Genomic DNA, 24,322 nt, shown 5'->3' on the forward strand with positions numbered 1-24,322 from the left:
TAGAACCAGCTACACCCAGCAAAAGAACTCTGGGGAATGAGTGTGAAGTACTATATAGCATTTCTAATCCCTCTGTTATTGTCCGCCTGCATTTTTGATTTCCTTCTCAGGTTAAATGTACATTATTTCAAAGTCCGATTCTTTTTGTGCAGCAAAATAACTACACAGATATGTATACATATATTGTATTTAACATATACTTTGACATATTTAACATGTATTGGTCTACCTGTCATCTGTGGGAGGGGGTGGGAAGAAGGAGGGGAAAAATTGGAACAAAAGATTTTGCAACTGTCAATACTGAAAAATTATCCATGTATATATCTTGTAAATAAAAAGCCATAATAAACAAATAAATAAATAAAGAGCAGCTAGGTCAGAGTTCAAATCTGGCCTCAAACATTTATTTAAAAAAAAAAAAAAAGAAAAAGAAAAAGAAAATATGTTGCAAAATGTTCTTAGTATTTAATACATATTTCTTCATTTTCACAAACTAAAAGTAAAAATGTATTACTATCTCCCCGATACTGCATCTTAAAATTAAGAAGCTACAGAGGGAAAAAAATACTTTTTATTCTTTTAAATGAGACTTTTCTTTCATTGTTTGTTTTTAAGATCAGGCTCACTTCTCTAAATTTATAACAGCAAGCAGAATAACTTAAAACTCAGTTCTAACTATTTCCCCAAATCCTCTCAACATTGTTCCTTTCCTAATTTCTGAGGTTATCTGTAGTCAATGCTATATTATATAACACTAACTCTAACCAATTCAGAGTGTCATTAATTGTTCTCTATTTATTTCATACATGTTTCCTTCATCTTCCCACTAAACTCTTTGAAAGCAGGGATTATTTTATATTTAAAATCACAGATTCATAGATTTAAAATTACATGGGACCTTAAAAGTCATCTAATCCAATTCCTTTTTTATAGATAAGATACTCAGAGGCTCAGAGAGATTAAGTAATTTGTCCAACGTTATTAAGTTACAGTTACTAAGATTTCTCTTATTAGTATTACTCATGGCACTGGTCATTTTTTCAATATACTCAAAATTAAACAAATTTTTCCCATGACATTTTACAAGGAAACAATGAACACTTGATATGTTTGAAAGCATATTTCCATAGAAAATATGTCTTAAGAAACAGGAGTTTCATCTACATCAATCAGGGAATATAAACCTTTCAATGGCTTAAATATAAGTTCATAGGTTGCCTAAAGTAATGTTTTAATAACCACTTACTATGAACCACATTGTAGTCTAAAGATCCAGACAACTGAGGACCTGAATCGATGATCTTATCAATAGCGCATTTCTCAGACACAGAACATATCTGGGAAAAATAATAAATTCTTTATTAAGTTTTATCCAAATTGAATCCATAAATTTTTAAAACACTATTGTTAAAATGTTAAACTAAAGCTAGAGTTGTAAAATTATGAGTTCATTAGTTGTTAAAGATAATTGACTCCATCTGTTCAGTATCTTAGCACACACAAAATTGTGTACATTATTATCCATTTGGTTGCCAGAACTAAAACTCACAACAACAAAGATTTCAAGTGAGCTTGCTATATAGGCCTACAAAGATGCTTAACTATCTTCTGCATGACTGTCCAGTACTTACTCTAAGACTTTTAGTTTTATTTTCTTAGATAAAAATAGTATGTTATTAGAAAGCCACATCTAAAGAGTTTATTACAATGCCTTATTGTAGCATGGAAATGATCCAGGTTCTCAAAGGCTATGACAGCAGCATTCAGTCTCCGGTTATGCTTCCAAGCTGGAAAGGCACTGATACCAGATGACAGACTATGCTATCAAACATGGAGCAGCCTAGCTAGTTCAGTGCAGAAGACTAATGAATTTTGATATCCTAGGATATACTGAAGACTACCTATATAATGAAGACAACTTATTAATAATAAACATTTAATTTGACAAACAGTGCTTGTAATTTGCCTAGATAGTAAGAATATCAATAAAATCATGGATTTTTTTTTTAGGATTAAAATTAAAACAAAATATGGAAATAATTCAAAACAAATATGACTAAAAATTCTATAGTGAACTTAGAATAAAAAAAAATTTTAATTACCTTTATGTCATCTTCTGTGATATAACCAGCCTGAACCACCCACCATGCCTCTATAGTAATTTCCACAGGTTTCACTGGCAGGAGATCACGAGCAGTTTTCCTTCTGAAAAATTTCTGCAGTGGCACAGTCCATTTGAGATAACAATTATCTTGCAGTCATCCAAAAAATTATGACTTCCCCTTATGCCAAAAGAAAATATCTTACTCTTCCTTTAAGAGAGAATACGCTAATCATAAAAAAGAAAAAATGTGTGCAAAAATATTTGTAGCAGGCCTTTCTGTAGTGGCAAGAAACTGGAAACTGAGTGGACTAACATCAGTGGGAAATGGCTGAATAAGTTATGGTATATGAATGTAAGCGAATATTATTATTTTATATAAAATGATGAACAGCCTGGAAAGACTTACATGAACTGATGCTCAGTGAAGTGAGTAGAACCAAGAGAGCAATGTACACAGCAACAAGTTTATGTGATGATCAACTATGACACACTTGGCTCTTTTTAACAATGAGGTGATTATAAGGCAATTCCAAAAATTGTGGTGGATACTTGCATTTTCCTATTTCTTAATTGACTTCTTAATGTGATGGAAAGAGCCATCTGCATCCAGAAAGAGAACTGTGGGGATTGAATGTGGATCAAAGCATAGTATTTTCACCTTTTTTATTGTTGTTATTGTTTGCTTGGTTTTTTTTCCTCACTTTTTTTCCCTTTTTGATCTGATTTTTCTCATACACCATGACAAATGTAGAAATGTCTAGAAGAATTGCACATGATTAACCTATATTAGATTACCTGCTGCCTAAGGGAGGGGGAAGAGAAATAAAGGGAGAAAAATTAAGAGTGAAAAACTTGGAACAAGATTTTGCAAGGGTGAATGTTGAAAACTATCTTTTGCATGTATTTTGAAAAATAAAAAGCTATTATTATTGTAAAAATTTTTAATTTATCACTCCCCTCCCCCCCAAACAGAAAATATAATGATTTCAAAATATGTCTTAAAGGATCCATATGAGTATTCTGGATAAACAACATGAAGTGGATAGAGGGCCAAACATAGTAGCAAGAAACCCTAGTTCCAATCCTGGCCTTCTTACCCCTCCCTTCCCCCCCTCAACCCCATAACAGTTGTACAGCTGTACAGTCTCTCAGCATCTAAGGACAAACACATTAAGAAGAGATACTCATTCCCAAGTAGTTTGAGAATGGGGCAGCTAGGTGGCACAGTGGATAGAGTACCAGCCCTGAATTCAGGAGGACCCGAGTTCAAATCTGCTCTCAGACACTTAACACTTCCTAGCTGTGTGACCTTGGGCAAGTCACATAACCCCAGAATGTTCCAAGTATCCAAGTTTGAGAAGAAACAATTTCTAAATCAGAATTACTCCATTTGGATAAAATCATAGGTCTAGGACAGAGGCAGGAAAGCATTCAGAATTATTTGTGTATTCATATATGTATGCAGGTATGTATACACACATATACATGTGCAGGCATGTTTGGGTATATGCACATCACAAGAATTTTGAAGGAAGAAATATTTTCATCTCTTAGGGCTCTAACTTCTAGTGATCTGTTCCAATTTTTAAAAAATTAGGCAAAGAGATACAAATTTAGGTGAAAACTGTTTGAAATTATGTAGCCACTCCAATATAGCTACTATTAAGAAATAGAAAAATGCAAGTATCCAAACTTATTTTTTTTTAATTTAAGCATATCTATTTAAAATCTTGTTTTTCAGCATACTAATGTGTTAAGAAATTAACTACAGGGGACAAATTAAATTTTTTGCATAAACATGTTTTGAAAGACTTTAATTTGATAAAAGGAACTGCAATTTATGATCCTACTACTACCAAAAAACATTAAACAGGATTGTTTGATAAAAGTTTGAAAAGAAAAAGAGAAAAAAAAAAAACTTACTTTTGATGACCTACATTGATTCATAAGGTCAATATACTGATTTCTTCCTATGCCAAGAAGTCTTAGACCTGTAACAAAGAACTTCTGAGTTACAAATTCCTTATGTACTTTTAATATTAATATATTTCAAATGATTCTAAATAACTTATTTTCAGCTTTTATTCTTCCTTGAAAATTAAATACTAAAATCAAGAATTAGCTAGAAATACTTTGAAGCAGGAGAATAAAAGGTATTTCATAACAAGCATTATTGCATTTACTGAATTTTTTTTTCTGAATTAAATCAATTGTTAAGAAGTCGAAAATCTCTTCATTTCAAGAGAAGCAGGAGAAAAATCACGGTTTTCAGAGAAAACCTCCAACTTTTGTATTGGGTTTTAATTAATGCCACTTGTTTTAGAACTTGGAATTCATTGGCTTATAAAAACAGATGTTAGGTTCTCAGGTCAGTCTATGAAAGCCTACGTACCTGAAGTATAGTACTCTCCTAATACTAACAGTACTTCATGGTGCAGATGAAATAGTTGTGTGACCTTGGACAAGTCACTTAACCTCTCTGAGCCTCAGTTTCCTCATCTGTAAAATAGGGATAACAACACTCACACTACCTACCTCAAAAGATATTGTGAGGATCATGCAAGACAAAGGGTTTGATAAACCCTAAAATGTCATATAAATATAAGTTATCACTTATAATTATCATCATGATGATTCATCTCGTTCTCATCTTTTACAATGAAATGCAGGAAAAACTTGGACAAGTTACAGGTCCAATATTATTCTTTTAGATTTTTTGTTCCATGTTCTATTACACAAGTGGACCATCTTTTTTAACTGAATAAAAGTAATGGGATACATACTCATCTTTGGGCTCACTGAAAACATTATTAGGAAAACTCTTATAGACACAGGAGAATAGGGGATAACATGTACCTCATCTCATTCCTGTTTCATCTTGACTCCTTCCACTAATTCTCTACATTTTGAAAATTTTCCATTCCTCATAGCTTGAAGATGAGAAATATCTGGTATGGTGACATCTATTAAAAATGTTCATAAATTTTTGTTGGATTGTGCTAATGATGGGGAATATTTTTGTATGAGATAATCACAATCATCTTCATTATTTTTATTAGGTTGAGAATAAGGGAACCTGGGTTCTAGGTGACCTGAGTTCTGCAATTGGGTTTATCATTATCTGTTAGATCTTAATCAAAGCTCATCTTTTAGAGAGCTGATTCTTATCCTGGCAAAATAAAGGCAATGGACTAGGTGACCTTAAAATCCTTTCAGATGCTAGAAAAAGTATTAACAGGGTGTTAAGAATTATTTCTATGGGAAATGCCTGATTCTTGATCCTACTCCTCTTCTGCTCTCCCCCTAACAACCTTGCTGCATTAAATACTCCTTATTCTTCCCCAAAGAGCAAGCCTATAGTAGCTGGAATATTCTTAGATTAGATGTTGCCACCCATAAGTATCTAGTCCCCTGAGTATTCAGACTCTATTGTTCTCACCTTTAGTCTCTACTATTTCTCTCCTGACTCCTTCCCCACTGACTAAAAATATATTAATTTCCCTATCCTGAACACAAAAAAAAAAACTTTCCCTGGACTGGAAGACCTCAAATTATCATCCTATATTTATTTCTCCCTTCACTGCTAAATTTTTAAAAGAGCAATCTTCCCTTGCTGCCTTCACCTCCTCACTAGTGAACATTTATGTACATCTAAAGCAGGAGTTCTTAACTTGGGCCCCATTGAACACTAAAGGAGTCTATGGATAGATTTTTAAGGAATAGAGAAGGGTGTCTGTAGACTTGGATTGGAAAGTTATATCTTTATTTCATATAACTGATTTCCTTTGAAGTCTTATGCATTTAAAATCATTATTCTGAGAAGGAGTACACAGCTTGACCAGTCCATCACAGAAAAAAGTTTTGAACGTAATGAGTTTATCTTCCTCACAAAACCTGCCACTTTTCCCAATTTTACTCTGTTTATTGACACCTTGTCACTCATGTTCAAAATCTCAAAGTCATCTATGACTTCCCTCTCTCTCTTTCTCATTTCCTACATCCAATTATTTACCAAGTACTATCAGTTCTATTTCCTCATTCTCTTGCACCATTTCCTCCTTTCTGCAACATTGCAAGCCACATCCTAATCTTTTCTCCATACAGTACTTTAAAAGCCTCCTGAACTGGTTTCTCTCACTTTCCACCTCTACATACACTGGACCTGAGTTTGAATCTTGACTTTGTCCTCACACGTGAGCTCAAGTATATCACTTACCCTCCACTAATAAACTGAAGAATACTAAACTACTCAGTCTCTTCCACCCCAGCTGCTGATATTGTTCCCTTCTCAAGGGTATTCTTGGAATCCAACTGGACTTCTACACTAACCTCCTAACTCTCTGCTGCCCCTCCTACAATACCACCAAAAGAACAGCAGCAGATTGGCAACCGGCTAAGCAAGGGAAGAATCCGGTGCAACACTACCTATTTCACACTCCTGACCCCCATGCTTAGATATTCAAGAAAGAGTCACTGAGGCCATACACACCTGGCCCTTGGCTAGCAATGATAAATTTTTAAATTATCAGCTTTATTTTTTGCCTAGCATCCACAACAACCCTTTTCAAAAGCTAACAATTTCACACCAAAGGTTTCTCAGGCCCTATCTCTCGAAGAATCAATTATCTGGCTACCTAGGAGCAAACTATACCCAGCTCTCACTTCCTATTCTTTGATTCCCCATGTTCCTCAACTTAAGCCCAGAGTCATGTCTAATCTCTTCCACTGTGCCAATTTTCCTTTTTTCTCACACCTCTTTCTCTCACAATCCTTCCAATTATAGCAATCACTGAACCCTGGCTCTGTAACACCCCAATTACACTAAATGCCTGATTCTCTTCTCTTATCACTGACTGTACTGCATTTTCATCCATACTCCTTGCACTTTAGTACTAGAAAAGTAGCTAAAAAACAGTATCCCTGATTGCCACTTCCAGAAACACTCAGGAACTTATCCTTTCAGATCATTCCATAGAATATATATCATCATCAACATCATTATTCTGTGAAAGAAAGTCTCTCTTTCTCTCTCAATATCTCTCTCTCTCTCTTCTTTGTCTCTCCTTTCTCTGTGTCTGTCCCTCCCTCCCCATTGTTTATAACCTTTTTCCTGAATAATCTCTTCTTAAATTTTAGGGAGAGGCAATTCTAATCCATTCACCATCTCAACAGTCCTCCTCTGGACATAGTCTAGCTTATCAATGTTCTGTTTATAATGTGAAATAGTAGTCTGATCAAGAATAATACCACAGAACCATAACTTCGGAACACTTAACATTGCCTAAAATCAAATTAGCTTTTTTGGTTGTCATTATTATACTGCTGACTCATCTTGAAACTCTAAACTGATAAATTCCCCATTATCTTTTCCAAATTAAGTACTGCCCCATTTTGTATTTGTAAAGTTGATTTTAGTTCCACATAATGACTTTACATTTACTGCTATCAATTTCAATTTTTTTAAGTTCAATCTATCACTATAAATAATTTTGTCTATTCACCTGTTGAGATCATTTTGAATTCTAAAGCTATCATCCAATATGCTAACTATCCAGTCCAACTTTATATAATCTGCAATATAAGCATCCTACCTTTGCCCAAATCACCAATAAAAATGATGAACATTATAGAATTAAGAAACAGATTCATGACATGTTCCAGAGAGCTCTAAGTTGAAATCAACTCATTAATATGTATTATTCTTTTGAGTCCAGTCATTCAATCATTTAAAAATCTAATTATATTAAATTAAGTTGATATCCTCTATCCTTCATCTCTCCATCTCTTCTACAATGACAGCATGAGAGACCATTAAATGCTTTTCTGGAATCTTTATATAGTCTTTCCATAGTATTCCCTCAATCTATCAATTTAATAAGTTCCCTAGACAACACCTTTCTTTTCTTCTGGTAGTCCTATTTGTTTCATTGCTTCCTTTCTATTGCCAAGAATCAAAAGTTTTCCTCATTTGTAAATGACTAGTTCCTTTTTTTGCATTCATAACCCAGAGAATAGGTACAAAAATAAGAAGATTCATTTATATTTTAGATGAAAAGCTGATTTATGCTAGCTTCAACATTTTAACATGAGAATTTGTTGGCAGTGACTAAGTGGGATAAAGAGGGGAGGGAGAGAAACATACAGCTATTGCCAAGATAAGGAAGAGAAATGCCTCTATTCCTAGTCCTAGTGAGGATAGAATTCCAGAGAAAGAGAAACATTTCCAATTATTGTGTTCCATTTCTCACTATGGAAAGATGGCACATCTAGCTACACTGTAGACATGAGCACTTTCCCAAGACACCACAGCCATCCACAGTAAAAATTCTAAAGCAGACCACATATTCCCTTATTGCCAACATACCAGGAAAATTAACAAAGCTGCCTTTGAAATATTTCTTAAACTGTCACAATCCCTTCTTACAACATGCCACATTTTCCCATTAAAACATTTTAAATGTTAGCACACTTAAATTAATGCAATGAATTATACCAATATTTATATTGATAGTGTTCCCTTTGTCTAAATTCCCTATTTGTATTCAGGACATCACCATTTTTCTAGTCATCCAAGCTCACCAAATCTTAGCATCATCTTTGAGTATTTAAATCTTCACCTGAGCCTCCCCATATCAAACCAGTTGCCAAACCTTGTCAAGTCAAACTTCACATCTCCTTCTCTCAAGTTATATAGCTTCCATACTATTTCAAATACTCATCACCTCTCACTTCAAAAATTGCAATTGTAGCTTAATTGATTTGCTTCTTATTTCTCCTTTTCACACTCCATTTTCCAGGTTGATGTTAAAAAAAAAAAAAAAAAAAGAATTAAAATGTTATACACTCAGAACTCCCAAGAACAAAATGTATTCTATGTGATTTGACAGCCATCAACATCCTTAGAAAAAAAAAATCAGAGGAATTCCATTTTTAAAAAACACATAAACAAACTAACCTAATCTTCTAATAATGGTTTCACTAATGCCATTCAAACTTCCAGGAAAGAGTATATCCCTGTAAAAATATATAATTATTTCCCTTTTACCCAGTCTAATTTCTCTCTTTGGGAGATGGGGGTGGTGATTAGATGAAGTACCAAACCATCTAATACAATTACATGCATCTTACTGTTATAGAGAATCAATACTGCCCAATTTCTGTACAGCATTTTTCAGATAAAGTCAATCAAGACAGTGTCATAAAAAAATATATAAATAGATAGATATAGATATCTATATCTATCTATCTATATTATATGTCAGTGCATTACTTTATTCAATGTAATTGAATGAATAATACTCACAGTCAGCAGCTGTAAAATTGGGCAATGAATCATAGCTTTTTTCGCTGTTCATTATGTCCTTTTAAAAAGAAAATAATATTATCCATAAAGATTTTAACCCTGCTTTTAGGCAAATGATATGATTTTTTAATGTATATTATTTTTGGTTGTAATACCAAAAAACCTTACTCACTTTACGAGTGTATAAGATTATAAGTTAGCACTCAATAGCATATATGACACCTTGTTAAGAAAATCTGACTCTCTCCCTTTATGAATATCAAACAGGTATATTTCCTCCACTCTGTGAGGGTAACAGATGAAATAACTAGCCCAAGAAATTAAGTACAAGAGCCCAATCTCTTCAATTTTCATATACTCAACTTGAGTTCTTCCAGAAGAGAAAACTAAATAGTGGACTCTTTAATGAAAAGCCCAGTCAGCAGTAGACCAGAAAATAGAAGCTAACAGGTGTCAGCCAAATATCGAGTCAATCTCTGCTCTTTTAAGTCTAATTTAAAAGGATTTTGATATTAATATCCTAAATCAGCCAACTATATAGCAGATGAATGTGGAAGTAAAAGCAATTTCATATGTAATGGCTAAAAACCAAAAATGCCAATAGTTTAGTGAACATTCTGCAATAGAAAAAATAGAATTAGGCTGGTTTGGGATAACTGATCCCAAGTTTCTGTGGAACAAAGGTACCAACTAATAGCAATTAGTGAAGCAAAGGTTAAAGTAAGAGCCAAGACTCCAAAAAAGCATTTTTCTTTATTCTTTGATTTATTACAGTACCTTGGGCATACCATTGTAACATGCCATATGCATAGTTGGTAACTGGATAGTTATCTACTTGTAACATTTAAAAATTACTAAGAACCTCAAATAACTTTAAAAGCAAAAAAGTCTTACAACAAATTTTAATGAACAAAAAAGAACATTTAATGAAAAAAATAAACATTTTAATGAACAAAAAATTAATGGCACAAAAGAGGCTTAAGAGTGCATATATACATCATACAAAGTACAAAGATTAGCATCATTTACAATTCTGTCTTTGACATGTAGTTAAGAAATTTTTCGGGTATAAGAATTTAGTCATTCTTAATTATAACTACAATACTGAATTAATTATAACTACAATACTGAAACTCACCTCCATAATTCCAGTATAATAAGAAAATGGTGTTATCCTCAAGCCCTTTACCATAATATCTGATAAATGGTAGGGGTACAACATGAGATGTTCTCGACTGTATTTTAATAGTTCCTCATAGTATTTGCGTTCATCCTTCTTGACATGCTTAACTGGTTAAAAGAAGCAAAACAAATCAATAATTTTTCATTGCTGGTGTATCTAATTATTTAAATTTGCACACCAATAATAGATGATAAAATTCAAACAATAAAAAAATGAAACAAAAAACTAGGAAAAGTAGAAGGAACCAAATGAGAAAAAAAATCTGAGAGACGGAAATCTTGGAAAGGTTTTATATTTCTACCTAAAAAAAAAAACAACAACAACAACAACAAAAACTCATGATACTACAAGAAATGATTCTTTAGAAAACAGGCTTTTTCCATACCTGAAGTGACTGAACTTTAGAATAAGACCTTATTAGAGCTAAACTTATAAGATTAATTTGATAGGACAGGATGACAAAAAACTGAGTAAGGCGAGGCTGCATTAAATGTGTTGTCTAATATTAACTAATGCCATTTTTTTTTCTTACAAAAGCTCGTAAATCTAAACCAGCAGAAAATTGAAAAATAGCTAATCTAAATGCCAATTTAAGAGTAAAATCAAGTAAGTACCATTTAGGGTTTTTTAAATCTATGCAGTCTTTAGCCTCTGACAGGATACTTTTAAAAGCAAATTAACTATGAAATTCCATGCCTAAAACAAACATTACAAATTTAAGGAGAAAATAGTCAACAATGAAATAGAATGATAAATTTATTATTTTCAGGACTTTAAAGGTAAATACAAGAAATTTACCAAAAGAAACTATGAATGCTATGGAATACAATATCTAAATATTATTTCTTTCTATTATAAAAAGTCCTTGTCATGGAAGTTACATATCTGAAACAGTTACCAGGGTAATAACTATCATCTGAGAGGTAAATAAAAAATTGAGAGATTAGGTAATTGCTAGTAAACTAAAAATACAATGTTATACTGTAACTTTCCGTAAAATCACAAAGAAAAAATGGTAGCCATTAATATACTATATAGTGAGTTACCTTTTTAAAATAAGCTAACATGGGATAATGCAAATGTTCATATTTGTTTTTTAATTTCCATGCTACCAAGTTTTGAGTAGGGTTTTGGTTTGGTTTTTTAATCCAGACCTATGATTTCACTGATTTAGTAACTTCTGGAAAGGAAATTCTCTCTACCAATGTAGATCAGCAGAGCAACTAGAAGTTCTGAAAGAGTTGCTTGAAGCACAGAAAGTGACTTGTCCAGGATTAATTGTCAGAGACAGTCTTGACAGGTCTTCCCAGTTGTTAGACTGGCTCTCTATCAACTACTTCATGCTGTCTGTAACATAAAGTACACGCTGAAAAACTGGAAAATTTATTGAAATCAAAATTCTTTGTCAGTACTATACATCTAAATAACAAAATATTTACTTACCTAAGTTATTTCTATATCGTAATTGATTTCTGATACTATAGAGCACAACTTGCTTTTCATATTCTCTCTGTGAATTTCCAAGACCCTAGAAAATAATGTTATAAATTTAAAATATTTTCAAAAATATGAACATGTAAATTTTAAATTTCCCCTCGAAATTTATATCCAACTTTATCTCATTTAATCTCTAACAATAGATCATTTTATGGGTGAGGAAATTTAAGTAAACAATGTTATATGATTTGTCCAGGGTTACACAGATAAGTGTTTGAAGGTGTGTGTGTGTGTGTGTGTGTGTGTGTGTGTGTGTGTGTGTGTGTGTGTGTGTGTATTTATACTACTTTCCTAGAACACTATCTTTTAAAACATACAATTCAATATTAAGACAATTCTGGTCTAATATTTACTAGAAATATTCAAATATTTTATTTTAATATTCACCTAAAATTTAGTGGCTTAGAATAAACAAGGCAACAGTCTGATGGTAAGAGTAGTATATTTAACAGAGAATTTTCTTTTATTTTAAAAAAAAAAAAAACTTTTCTTAACTGTACTTATTATGGATTTTATATATATTATATAAAATATAACTGAATATTACTTTAAATTCTATTTTAGATCAATTAAGGTAATCAAGGATATGCACCTATAAAAAGGATCAACTTATTTGTATTGATCTAAGTAATACACAGTCTTGGGGAGGGGGAGAAAGAAAGGGGAAGGATGAATACTGCCAAAGAACAAACAATAGCTTTGGTTCATGAAGCTTTACTTTACTACTAACTTTCACATTCTGGTGTTCAATCTTACCGAGGCACCAACTGTTCTGCACTCCTTCAAATCTCTTGCATCCATATTTCAATAGTCCTATATCTTCACCCAAATTCTCCTCCTTTCCTTCTCCCCAGTTTCAAAAGAAAACTCTCCTTTTGCCAAAGCAAATCTGTCTCCTGGATTCCATTCTTTCCACTCTCTGACTCTGTATCTCTCTCCTCTTCTCTTTCCTTGTAGTAAAAGCTGAGCCTTGAAGGAAGCCAGGAAGTCAGAAGGCAGAGATGAGGAGGGAGAGCATTTCAGCCATGAGGGAAAGGCAGTGAAAATACCCAGAGTTGGCAAAGGGAGTGTCTTGTGTGAGGAACATCAAGGAAGCCAGTGTCACTAAATTACAGAGTACAGGGCAAGTGTAAGGTATAAAAAAGCAGGAAGAGGTTGTTTAAAAAGAAAAAAAAGACTGCATGCTAAACAGAAGACTTTATATTTGACTCTGAAGGCAAATAGGAGCCAATGACATTTACTAAGTGGAGAAGATAGGAGAAGGGCTGACATGGTTACACTTGTGCTATAGGAAAAATCACTTTGACATAGAAAATGGGCTGAAGTAGATAGATTCATGGCAGGGAGAAAAAGCAGCAAACTACCACAACAGTCTAGATATGAGGGTGATGAAAGTCTGGCTCTCTAACTTTCCTTTCACTAACTCCTGCTTCAGCCTTTTTATATTGCCATTTTCCAAAACTTTAGGACTCTTTTTTCCCCCCTTATATTATATCCTTTGACTTAAAATGTCACTTTGTTCAGCCTTAATTTCTCTGAGCTCTGAAACTGCATTCCCATTCCTCAGCAAACATCTCCAAAAGATGTCAATTCAATATCTAAAGTTTAACATGTTCAAAACAAGCTTACTCTTTCACCACAAACCTGTTATTCCTGAATACACATATTATTGTCGCTCCAGGTTCCACTTAGATTTTCTGCACTTCCACTAGCATGCACAGAAACTTTTTAATCCCTGGACTTCTAATACTGAAAGTACATTCCTCCCCCTTGATTGAATGGTTTCTCACAGAATTTCTATTTTAAGGAAAGATTCAAGGTCAGCCATGTCTTCATAACTCTCCAGGCTCCAATCCACACTAGAATTTATCTATCACATTTTTCCTCATTAGAATATAAGCTTCTTGAGGGCAAGAACTATTTTTCTGCTTATATTTGCATGCCCAGTAATTAGCACAGTGCTTAAACATATAAACAACACTTAATAAATGATTGCTGACTTGATTGCTAGTCACATCTCTGTCATTATAAATTTGAGTGAGACTACTTATCTGAGAGCCTTCAGAGGTAAATTTTATCTCAGACACTTAACACTTCCAGCTGTGTGACCCTGGGCAAGTCACTTTATCCCATTTGCCTCCGTGAAAAATATCCATAAAGTGGTAACAGAAAATTCAGAACTAATTTTTTAAAAAATAACTTAAAATTTTTTATGTATAATTGGAGAAAAATATTATTTAAAAAAAGATAAAAGGAACTTCACCTTTGTGCTCACAATATTCTTCAGAGGGAGAGGGAGAAATTTAGGAAAAACAGTTTAAACTAATTTTTTTTAAATTGTGAGACAGTAATAACTTGTTTTTTTTTTTTTTTTTTGGCCTAATTTATGACTGCTGCCATAATGTGGAAACAACAAAATTTCCATCAATTAACCTCAACTTGATCCCTAACAAACCATTAAACGTCTCAAAACCTGTATCCATGACTTCATTAAATGATGAATGTTGCTAAACTAAAAGATTGTCATTCTCCTTTATTTATATTTTTAATTATTAAACTGAGTCCTTAGTGCTGCCATCTTCTCCTAAGTAGTCTCTTCTCATCAATTTTTTCCTTTCTGTAAATGGCATTATTCTCTGAGTTTCTAGACTCACAAACAGGAACTACAGTTTTTGTTCCTGTTTTTCCTCTCCTTCACTCTCTATTACATTATACTTAATCAGTTACCTAGTTGATTATCCTGCCTAGTCTTGCTATTAAACCTTAATCTTGCTCTTTATACCCATTAACCAATTTCAGGCCTTCAACTTCAACACTTCATGACCAGATTAACACCCTCCACTTGGTTTCAATTTTTCCTAGGATTTCTCCTTTTACTCTTTCATCCTACACAGCTGCCAGATAAATCTTCTTTAAAAATTACTTTGAACATTAATTCATCTTGATAAAGATATCACCTCTCCTGTTTTTGTTTCCTAATCTGCGAAATAAAAGAAAGATATATACCATCTCTTAGGTTTTTTTCCACCTCTAAACTTTATGATCCCAGGCATCCAGACTAGAAACCTTAATATATCCCATTTCCTTTTCTTCAACTTTGCATCCAATAAATTGCAAAATCTGGACTATGTTCAGGCATTTTCACTGGCTCCCTCTAATTCATTTCCACCCCCAATGCCTGGAATGCTCTCCCTCCTGGCTTCTTCTAAATCCCAGTAAAAAAAATCTTACTTTCTATAGGAAATCTTATTTGATCTCTTAATTCTAGGCTTTTCCTTTATTAATTTATTTTCAATTTTTTCCTGTGTATATTTGTGTCTATACATACTTATTTGAATGTTATATTCCATCTTTTGCCTTTCTTTGTATTCCTAGTGGTCAGTGTGGTGCTTATCACACAGTAGGTGCTTAATAAATGTTTCCTGACTCCCTATTACTCCAATCCAGCCAATATCTTTCCCAAGTAATTTTTCTTTACTTTCTTTCCTTCATATTCCTGAATAGTATAATGTAAATATGTACAAGTGGATAAAATGGAGTGTCCTAATACAGTTTGGAAGAAAGACAACTAAAATAGGTGAAATGCCCACAATTAAATTACTTCTAAAGCAATCTAGTGCTCACTGTTTATTAAGACCTGGCCAACATAATAATGTTAGCCTCACAGTATCTTCTAAACCAAGGTATTTGTTTTTGTAGCCTTCCAAGGCATTATTTATCTCTTAAGTCTTCACTGAAGAGAATCAAAGACACGTAGTTGAAGAACCATATTTCTCTCCAGTTCTTGTCTAAACTCCTTGAGTTAAACTATATGTAATCAATACTTCCACTTCCTTTCCTTTCACTCTTTTCTGAATTCTCTGCATTGTGGCATTCAACTGAAACTGTCTTCAAAGTTATCAATTACCCACCTCTTAATTGCCAAATCTAATCATTTTCTCAGTCATTATCTTTCTTAACCTCTCAGCAGCCTGTAACACTATCCAAGTCTCTTCTCCTTGACACTTTCTTCTCTCTACATCTTTATGACACTGTTCTTTCCTAGTTTTTTACCTGACTATCCTTTCTTAATACCTGTACCTACTAGTTAGTGCCTGCTAATAGTAAATGGTCCTCAAAGCTCTGTTCTGGGTTCTCTTCTCTACTCCCTCAATACCATTTTTCTTGGTGATCTCATCAGCTCCCATATATTTAAGTTATCATCTCTTGGAGATAATTTAGATTTCTTCATTTGGTCCTAACCTCTCACAGGACATCTCTAACTGGATGTCTCATAAACCTCTTAAAACACATCATGTCTAAAACCGAACTCATTATCTTTTCCCCAAAACCACTTCCTTCTTCCAATTTCCCAATTATTTATCAGAGTATGATCATCCTAGTCATCTAGGTTCAAAATCTAGATGCCATCTGCCACTTCTCATTCTTACTCCCCATATCCAGTTACTTCTACTTTCTGAATCTCTCTCCTATACACAAGTCCTCATCACCTCATGCCTGGGTTATTGTAATAGTGTGTTGGTTATTTCCCTGCCTCAAGTCTCTCCCCCATTACAATCCATCCTCTACTCCACTCCATCCACATCATGTTAGGATTACTAAGTGAGAACTGAGGTTGTCTGGACAGTGACAAGGTGAGAATTCAGGTTTTCTGGACAATTACAAGGTGAGAACTCAGGTTGACTTGATAGAGGGGGCAAGCTCATTGGCTGGGGTGGTTCTTCCCAGAAGCCCTTGCATTATGCCACGCCCATTCTCTGGGAGAATAAAAGAGAGGACTCTCAGAGAAAGAAGAAGACTCTCTGAATTGCATCAGGCTTGACGGGGCTCTCTGCAGGAAGGGAAGTCACTTCTTTGGACAAGAGTTAACAGCAACTGCCTGGAGACAACGGTTCACTACAGGAAGAAGAATCTGTCTTAAAGATTTGAGTAGACACAGCAGATCTCTTCCCAGAGAGCGATCCGGCAGCTTCTAGAGACGACAGCTCGTTACAATTGGCGCCCAACGTGATCTTAAATTCTAAATCTAATCATGTTCCTCCCTACTTCAAGGTCTCCCTATCACCTCCAGAATCCAGTATAAAATCCTCTGGTTTTTAAAGCCTTTCATAATCTGATTCCTTCCTTCCTTCCAGACTTTTTATACTTTATACCTTCCTGCACATTAGTCAATTCAATGACACTGGTTTCTTAGATATTTCTTGAATATAATTCTTTATCTCCCAAATCTACATATTATCACTGGTTGTTCCTAATGCCTGAAATTCTCTCCCTTTTTATCTCTACCTCCTGGCTTCCTTCAAGTTTAAGGTAAAGTCCCATCTTTTACAAGCAGACTTCCCAATTCTACTAAAATTTAGTGCCTTCCCTCTGAGATTATCTCCAGTTTAACCAGTATACAGCCTGACTATATAATTGTTTCCATGTTGTCTACTTTGTTTGCTTGTAGCTCCTTGATAGCTAGGACTATTTTTTTTTAACTTTCTTTGTATTTCCCAGTACATATAAGGCACAGTATTTGGCTCATAGCAGATCTTGGCTATTGCTAGCAGACTAGTGAAAATATGATATAAATTTAAGACACAAAATTTTGAGATAAATCATACTTTTCTTTTTATGAGAGCTATTTCTTTGAAAGATACAAAGAAGAATAAGATTTTCTTCTCTATCTACATGGAGATAATTGAGGGGATGAAATAATATAAACAAGTTATTATTACACAAGGGTATGGTATCCCAAATGCTGGAATACTTCCAGAATACAAGCAGAGTCAAAAACATATTTGTTTTAAATGAGCCAAAAACTGTAATAAAAGTTTTTGAAGTAGAAATTACAAACTATTTTACCTCAAATCTAGGAAACTAGCAAAAATGTCAAAAGACAAAATAGTGTGAGAAATACTAACACACTGTTGTTAGAGCTATGAATTGGTTCAACCAATTTAGAATTATGCTTAGAATGTGGTAAAAATGTCTTTACCATTTAATCCATTGATCCCACTGATGGACATATACCCAAAGAAAAATAAATGATTAAAAAAAAAAAAAAAAAAAAGTTCCAGCTACACCAAAATGTTTGTATGTAGCAACACTTTTTATAGTAGCAAAGAATCAGAGAGTAAATGACCCACAACGTGGATGACAGCTAAATAAATTGTGGTATGTAAATTTAACAAAAACCACTTCGCTGTAAGAAATGACAATTACCAAAAAGCAAGGACTTAAATGTTATATGTGATGAGAAAAAAAAAAAAACAAAAAAACAAGATAATAACAATTGAAAGCAGTGAAATGATAATGGTCAAGCTTGATCTCCCTTCCTTTCTTGCAAAAACTGAAGCTAAAGTTCACATACATCAAAATATTTTTGGCAGCAAAGAACAAAATAGTAGATAACATAAAGAGGTAGACAGTGTGAAATACAACATATATCACACTTAGATGATGTGTTCTTTAGCTTTGGCATAGCTATCTTTTTCCTTTTATATCCATGATATAAAAGACAGGTCTCTGGAATAGGAGATAGGATATATTAATAAGTATAAGTACCATAAAAAAAAAAAAGATAGCAACAAAAAAATTTAAGGGAAATATCAAACATACTTTTCATAATAAATGTGAGACATTTTTATTGCTTATATTATAAATAATGTTTAAGTGTGCATTCGATTGAGCTGATTATGAAGTGACCAAAGACTCTGATCAGCTAATAGGTTCAAAATTACATTAACAATTAGTTAAATGTGTGTGGGGAGGGGTAGTAAAAGTGATTTTTAAAAAAAGAAAAAAAGAAATGTGTATCAATGAAACATTTTTAAAATAGAGAAAAGGAAATTCAAAAAGGAACCCAAACAAGCAGGGCAATGCTGTACTACCACATCATATATAAATGTGTGTGTGTGTGTGTGTGCACGTGCACACACGCATATAACAGTTTCACGTAAAATCTTTTTGTGGACTTCTTACATGGAAATGTTCATATTTATCAAAGATTTTCCAGGCAGACCCCCTTTTAAACCTATGTAAAAAGCTATAATGATACTAAGGTTGGGATAAAGCAGTTTCAGAGACAGAGTAAAGAGAATTAATTCTGGGTGGTAGCACTAAGGGACAAGCTAAGGAGGACAAAAAGGAGGAAATGGGATAACAGTGACAAAAGATTCGGGGGCTTCAGAATGTGGTGCTTAGGCTCAGATAAGACTTAAAACTATACTGAGAATTATAACTCTAGAGCTGAAAGAGATCTTAGAAAACATCTACTCCAAACACCTCATTTTACTGACAGAAAACTGAGGGCCAAGCAAGTTGAATGAAACCCAAGGTAACAGAGTTCAAAATCACTGAAGCACGGGTTTCCACTATAACATGCCACCTCTACTTAAAAGTTATGATCAATAATGTCACTGATGCAGATCTCAGAGTTAAAACCTTAAAAACAGATTAAAGTTAATTTATCTACAAATACAGCCATTTATCCTGAATTTTCCCCAAATCCATGTGTTTTAAATAACATGTAAATGAAACAACTGAAATAAGAGTCCTGTAATGATCTCTTCCCCCTCCTTCAACTACATACCTTTTAAAGTCTTACAAAATGGACCAAATCACATTAAAATTGGTTTTAAAACTAAATTTAATAGCTTCTCTCAGAATTGGCGTAAATTAGCAATTTCCTGACATAATTAAACCCTTCAAAGTCCATAATAATGTATGAAAAATCAGTCCCTTTCATGTAAGCAATGCCCATGCCCAGTAATTTAAATTACTGACAGCTCTACTGAATTGGCCAAATCTTAAGGCTGCTACCATGAAGTTCCACAATTCCATCTAAAAATTTATGCTCCAGTATCTTGCACCATTTTCTGTAAGTGGCCAAATTTATAGATCCAGCTTAATCTTACCAATTACTTCAAAGAGTTTCTTAGAAAAAGCCTCGGCAATTTTACCATTTTTGTCCAGTCTAAATTAAGCCCTCACCATTTCTCCCACCATTCTTCATGTTCAGAATAACACGGATTCAACATTCACCTTCCCTCAATCACAGGGAAGAGAAAAAATAGGAAGAAAATAACTCGCCTTTCTTCAGTGGTTGGTAGGGAAGAAAAAGCACTAGGTACAGAACTAAAAGACCTGGGTTTAAGGTCTTCTGGCATTTACTATCTAGGAATCTTTGAGCAGGACACTTAATCAATCTCTGTCTCTCTCTCTCTCTGTCTCTATCTCTCTCTGTCTGTCTCTCTCTCACTCTGTCTCTATCTGTTTCTATCTCTCTCTGTCTCTATTTCTATCTGTATCTCTCTCTCTGTCTCTATCTCACTCTCGATCGACCACACACACACACACACACACACACACACACACACACTCTCTCTCTCCCTTGAATTCCAGACTACACGCAGTGGCCACCACGTCTCAGATCTCCAGGGATCAGAAGGAAATGTCACGTATGTAATTCTTCCTAATTAGAAGCATCTCTTCTCGGCGCAGACTCACGTGACACACCTGCTGACCTTTCCGGCACAACTCCCTCCCCCTTTAACTCTAAGGTTTTCCTTCTGCCCCCCGCCCGCGTTGTATTTGTACTTTAAAGCTATTTGCGCGTTTTCTCCCCCATCATTAAGCCGCGGACTGTTCCAGAAAGAAGGAGGACCGTTTCGGCGGCCGCGGGCCGGAGCCGGACACGCAGTAAGCGCGGAATGGATGCTGAGGCAGGTGTTATGCAAACCAGATGCTCCGAGAAAGGCACGGAAAGGCGCGCTTAGGACAGCCAGGGCCGGGCGCCGAGAGCGCGCACAACGAGGCGGGATGGCTGGCAGGCTCCTCCGAGCCGTCCCAAAACCTCGTTCTCCAGCCCGACGCTTTCTCTTCGGGAGGCCGGGCCCGGGAGAGAGGAGAGCCCCTCCCACGAGAGCGGGAAGCGGACCCGCCGGAGGAGCCGCAGAGTCCGACCCCCGACGCCCGGCAGCGCTCCCCCGAGTGCTCCCCTCCTCCGGCCGCCCCGCAAGCTCGGCCCCGCGGCCCGTACCTGTCGGACGTTGGCCGGCAGCTTGCTCCAGGGGTAGTTGTGGCGGATGTGGAACTCCACGTCGATGTTCATGGTGCGAGGGTAGGACGGCGGGCGGCGCCTCCCTCCTCCTCACGGCCCGGCCCGAGCTGCCAGAAGGAGGCACGGCGGCTCACAGCGCCGCTACGCAGGGCCGCTCCATGCCTCGGCCTCCCGGGGCCGAGGGGACCGAGCCCTCGGCTGCCCTGTAGGGTACGGAAAGGGTGAAGGGGGCGGAGAGGCGCGTACGTCGCGACGGGTCCAAGTTTCTTCCTAGTTTCGATCTTCCGGAAGCGGCCTCCGACCTTACATCACTTCCGCCTGCGGCAGAGAGGGGGAGGGGGAAGAAGGGGTGAAATGGAAAAGTTGTGGAGGGCCGCGAGCTCTTCTCCTACCCCTCCTTAACTTCCCTCTCCGGCGCCCGGGCTTCCTCCTCACCTGCGAAGCGGGGACGCGGCCGAGACCAGCTAGGGACGCGAGCGTGGGCGCGGCCTCGCCGAAGGAAGGCGGGGCCGGTTAGAGCCAAAAAGCTTGTAGCATCCGTCAATCAACGGACCCAGCTGCCTAGGTTTGTTCTCTAGCTTTATCAAGTGAAAAGGATGCGAGTTCAAATGTGGTCCCAGAGCCTTAACAGCCGCTCAGTCCCGTAACTTCAGCCCCAATTTCCCTATCTATAAAATGGGGATGAGAGGAGCCCAAACAGCAGCGGAGTGACCTCGGACAGCTCGGCTACTTTATTGACATTCATTAAGCACCCACTAAGTGCCAGGCTCCGATAACAGCCAAAAAAGAGCCCCTGCCCTCCAGGAACTTACAACCCAAAGGAGTGACCATGTGCAAGCACGTTTGCAAAGCTAGCTGTATTCGGGAGAAGGAGGAAATAACTAACGCAGGGACAGCGCTGGGATGCAGAGTGCGGGGAGGGGGGTGGGGTGTTAGTTAGGACCTAAGGAAGCCCTGCGTGAGTCAGCCCGAAGACTAAGGTGGAAGCCTGGGTACTGTTTTTAACATGGAGCTCAGTTCTCCTTTCTGCCAAATGAGAGGGACAAGCTAAACGGCCTCTAGAGCTCTTCTAGTTTTAAATCTTGTACTTTTTAACAAGGCATATTGTAGGGGGTGGGGGGGGGGGTTCTCAAACTGCAGCCCGCGGGCCAGATGCGGCTGCTGAGGACGTAGATGAGGCCCGTGGGCTGAGGGGCGGAGACCCGCCCTCCCACCTTCGGAGGGGCGGGGAACTGGCCCCTTTAAAAAAGTCTGAGGACCACTGCTTGAGAGCTTTAAACAGTAGTTAAATAACAAATTGTTAGGAAACCTAGATAGCTTTAGAGGTCCCGTTCAACTGAGATTCTGAGGTACTATAAAGAATTTAGAAGGCTTCCTATAGTAGAGGTTATGTCTGATTCTGGATAGCTCCAGCAGACAGAGATACAAACAATCAGTGGGAAATCATAGCGAGTCAGATTTCTGCTCCAAATGCTTACAATTTGAACTGTCCAACAGTGAGCCAAGCTGATTGGTGAGAAGTAAGTCCCTGTTAGTCGGAGTGCACAGGTTGTTATTGATCTTTTCTTTTTAAAGAGGACCAATGACATCATAGGGTAATGTCATGATCTGCTCATGATTTAGATTTAAGTGAGGCAAAGTTGCACAAAGTCATCTGCCTTTCTCTTCTAAAATCATCAAAACTCAATGACAAGACAAAAAATAGATGACTGGCCATGGCCTGGGAGGCAGTGCGATGGACTTGGCATTTTCAGAGTCTGACCAAGCTCTAGGAACTCCACTGTGCCTGTTTCAGCCACTTTAATGGCCTTTGGAACAAATTGCTCTCATCCTCCCACTCAACTAGTGAAGGGAAGTCTTCTCGTGCTTTGGGTCACATCCCCCTAATTCACCTATGAGTCTGGGGCCTGAAAGTTATCCTCAACCTGGTTTAGCCTGTCCGCCGAGGTGTGTGGCCTCTGCCTATGCTACACTTTTGTAGGACCACAGGTGAGAGTTGGGTGAAAGCTGGACACCAAAAGTACATGAGCAGCCCTGAAAAGTGCTAAATAAGCTTTCATACCAGGGGTTCTAATGCTCCTTGAACACTTTATACACCCCAAGTGTCTGAGCAGAGATTAGATGACCACCTTGTCAGGAACATTGCTTTGAGAATGTTATGAAGATTCCCTGCAAGGAATAGGATCTTGCTGTTGCCCTCCTTTGATCGCTAGCCCAAAATTTAGTTACAATTAAACTTTTGCCCCTGAGAAAAATTTTTGTTCCCAAAGCTCTTCTTTTGTTCTCTATCATGTAGAAGAAAAGTTCAAGAAAGAGAAATAATACACCTAGAAAAAGAAAAGAATGACCCTCTACTTTCCAAGAAGGGAAAATGTTTTCAACCACTATGATCATTCATTCAGTAAGCCTTTCTTCTTATTGGAAAAAAGAGAAAGGAGCCCCATTAAGTACCCTCTTACATCTCAATCAGAGAATCTGATTTGCTCCAACCAGGAACTGAAATTGAAAAGTTAGTAGTAATAATAATAAAGACAGATGAAACTATATATATGTATATGTATATATATATATATATATATATACCACATATAATGAATGCTTTGAATAAATAATGAATGCAAACTTTTAAGTGAGGTATTTTCTCAATCTTCAACCTACTTGACCTTATTGAAGCATTTAACATTGTTGATTTATCGTCTCCACCTGAATACATTCATCATAAGAGCTAACATTTATTCATTTACACTTAAAAGTGTGCAAAGTGCTTTACATTTGATCCCATTTGGTGCCATTTTGGTCCTATTTGATTAATTCTATTTGATCATCACAACAAAACTTGAGAAGCAGGTGCTATTATTACTCCAATGTTTTACAGGTGAGGAATCTGGACTGAACTGGAATCACACCACTACTAAGTGCTTAAGGCAGGTTTTAAACTCAGATTTGCTTTTTCCTCAGGCCCTTTTCCCACTATCATCATGTCATCACTTAGTTGACAAGGATATTCTCTCTTTGAATTTTACTAATCTTATTTTCTGGGATCTCCACCCTTTCTAGTGCTCTATTGTTGGTTTGTCACCCATATCTCACTTGAGTCCCCCAAGGGTCTGTTCTGTGTCCCTTTTTTTCTTTTCCCCATTCTACATTTAAGAGGTGACCTCCTCAGGGCAGCTAGGTGGCAGTGGATAG

General features: G+C 36.3%; 1 protein-coding gene and 1 long non-coding RNA gene across 2 annotated transcripts in view; both read right to left on the minus strand.

Annotated features, from left to right (window-relative positions):
- Nucleotides 1–21,425, minus strand: part of FAM91A1 (family with sequence similarity 91 member A1) — a 51,567-nt gene extending 30,142 nt beyond the window's left edge. The window contains exons 1-7 of the mRNA XM_074266014.1: nucleotides 21,113–21,425; nucleotides 12,034–12,118; nucleotides 10,546–10,697; nucleotides 9,408–9,465; nucleotides 4,028–4,095; nucleotides 2,103–2,216; nucleotides 1,247–1,337 (exon numbers count right to left, since the gene is read on the minus strand). Coding sequence (XP_074122115.1) covers nucleotides 1,247–1,337; nucleotides 2,103–2,216; nucleotides 4,028–4,095; nucleotides 9,408–9,465; nucleotides 10,546–10,697; nucleotides 12,034–12,118; nucleotides 21,113–21,184 — 640 coding nt within the window. The 5' untranslated portion in view covers nucleotides 21,185–21,425. The remainder of the gene's footprint in view (nucleotides 1–1,246; nucleotides 1,338–2,102; nucleotides 2,217–4,027; nucleotides 4,096–9,407; nucleotides 9,466–10,545; nucleotides 10,698–12,033; nucleotides 12,119–21,112) is intronic.
- Nucleotides 15,579–17,137, minus strand: LOC141541685 (uncharacterized). The gene is made up of 2 exons (XR_012481879.1): nucleotides 17,095–17,137; nucleotides 15,579–16,685 (listed from the first exon to the last, which is right to left on the minus strand). It is a non-coding gene; the product is annotated as an uncharacterized LOC141541685 (long non-coding RNA).
- Nucleotides 21,426–24,322: the final 2,897 nt, after the last annotated feature.

This window comes from Sminthopsis crassicaudata, chromosome 1 (assembly GCF_048593235.1).
Source record: "Sminthopsis crassicaudata isolate SCR6 chromosome 1, ASM4859323v1, whole genome shotgun sequence".
Classification (NCBI taxonomy): domain Eukaryota; kingdom Metazoa; phylum Chordata; class Mammalia; order Dasyuromorphia; family Dasyuridae; genus Sminthopsis; species Sminthopsis crassicaudata.